The 1,827-nt window shown below is 36.3% G+C and overlaps 1 protein-coding gene across 1 annotated transcript in view; it reads right to left on the reverse strand.

Moving 5' to 3' along the window:
• The window catches only part of LOC128250800 (uncharacterized), a 15,324-nt gene extending 13,503 nt beyond the window's left edge, over positions 1–1,821 (reverse strand). Inside the window, exon 1 of the mRNA XM_052976749.1 lies at positions 1,685–1,821. Within this exon, the coding sequence (XP_052832709.1) occupies positions 1,685–1,747 (63 nt within the window). The 5' untranslated portion in view covers positions 1,748–1,821. The remainder of the gene's footprint in view (positions 1–1,684) is intronic.
• Positions 1,822–1,827: the final 6 nt, after the last annotated feature.

Below are 1,827 nucleotides of genomic sequence, written 5' to 3' on the forward strand. Positions count from 1 at the left end.
GCACAAGACCAAAGCCTCCCCACCAGAAATTACCAAAAACATACAATGAAAAGAAACATAACAAATAACTGTAGAATATGTGGAGATGGACAAGAAACAATAAATCATATTATCTCTGGCTGCCCAATCCTGGCTAAGAAGGAATATATTCACAGACACGACAGAGCTGGGACCTACATACACTGGAAGCTATGACAACACTATGGAATAACAACAGAAAAAAGATGGTATAAACACACGCCAGAAAAGGGCACAGTAAACGAGAAAGCAACCATAGTGCATACGAGAACAGAAATCAAAGTTGCGAAGACGGCATGATTAATAAACGCATAGTAAAAATGCTATACTTGGTAAACGGAAGAAAATGGGTATACAAGAGACACAAATCAACTAAAAATGTAGGATTCGTTGAGAGGGAACCCAAGAGAATGGAAGAACCATTGGAATGTAATACTTTTCAAGTACCAACGTCACTACAAATAATTGAACCCAGACGCACAAGCAAAAGAAAAAGAAAATGTACGGAGTTCTTGGAAAACGAAAAAAATATTATTGTGACTGTAATGAAAAAAAAAACTCAAAAAAGGGAGGTGGGTGTGAAATAAAAATTTATTAATAAAACGAAATAAAATTACACTCCCGTTTGCCTACCCGTTTGATAAGGCTACACCAGGCACATGCATTACAAACATATGTTCGTGACATGGTGATTTCATATCAAGATAAACAGCACATGACCTTGTAAGTGGGGTCCAGGTAGAATTTTCTTCAAGTCAAGTAGTCCATCCCATTCAAAAGGTCCTTGAATAAGGGTTGCTTAAGGATGTTGAACGAGACATCCACGTTTTCAGAGGTGAATTATTCAAACCCCCAAGAAATCTCCCCAATACATGGCTATGATACTCCTCCATTACTTCTGCTCGTGATCAGAGATGCACATATCGTCAGCCAACAAGGGACATGCTCAACTGGTTAAGGTCAAACAACTGACAAGCAAATGTGTGGTATTGAGCAGAATATTTCCTGTAGCCCATCAAGACAAAACATGTACGTGCAAGCACTTCCAATCAGTTAAGATCAGAAGCCGTGAGAGCCAGTCCCTGGTATTGCATTAGAGCATTTATTATTATTATTATTATAAGAGAGTGAGCTGGCAGAATCGTTAGCACGGTGGCCAAAATGCTTATCGGTGTTTCACCTGTCTTCACGTTCTGAGTTCAATTTCTGCCGAGGTCGAATTTTGTTTCATCCTTTCGGAGTCGATAAATTAAGTACCAGTGAAACTGGTTTCGCTGATGTAATCCTATAGCCCCTACCACTGCGCAATTTTCAGTCCTTGTGCCTTTAGTAGAAAGAATTATTATTATTATTATTATTATTATTATTTCTTGTACTGTAATGTTTTGTAATGTAATGCTAGATTGTTTTAAATATTACCTATTTTAATGCAGTTAAAATTTGTTTTCCTCAATATGAGATGCTGAAATTTTGTTGTCGCCGTATTTAATGCCCGAAACATAGGAAAACTAAAGCAGAATATAATATTTATAAAGTAAATCAAAAAGAATATTATTAAAACATAATATTCCCCTTCTGCCTTATTTTCTTAAATCATTCTATTTCTTTTACACATTTTTTTTCATTCTATTTCTCACAGACGCTTCCAATGAAAAATTTCATTTACCTCACGATACAAATCGTCATGTTCTATTAAGGACAGGCTGCAATAAATATTCTTTAGTTTCATACCCAACAGTTCTGGACAAGGGTACCTTTCATAAAAGCAGTCATAGAACCTGCAGTCGGAAGTGTGAATATATTGAAGAC

This window comes from Octopus bimaculoides, chromosome 25 (assembly GCF_001194135.2).
Source record: "Octopus bimaculoides isolate UCB-OBI-ISO-001 chromosome 25, ASM119413v2, whole genome shotgun sequence".
Taxonomy (NCBI): domain Eukaryota; kingdom Metazoa; phylum Mollusca; class Cephalopoda; order Octopoda; family Octopodidae; genus Octopus; species Octopus bimaculoides.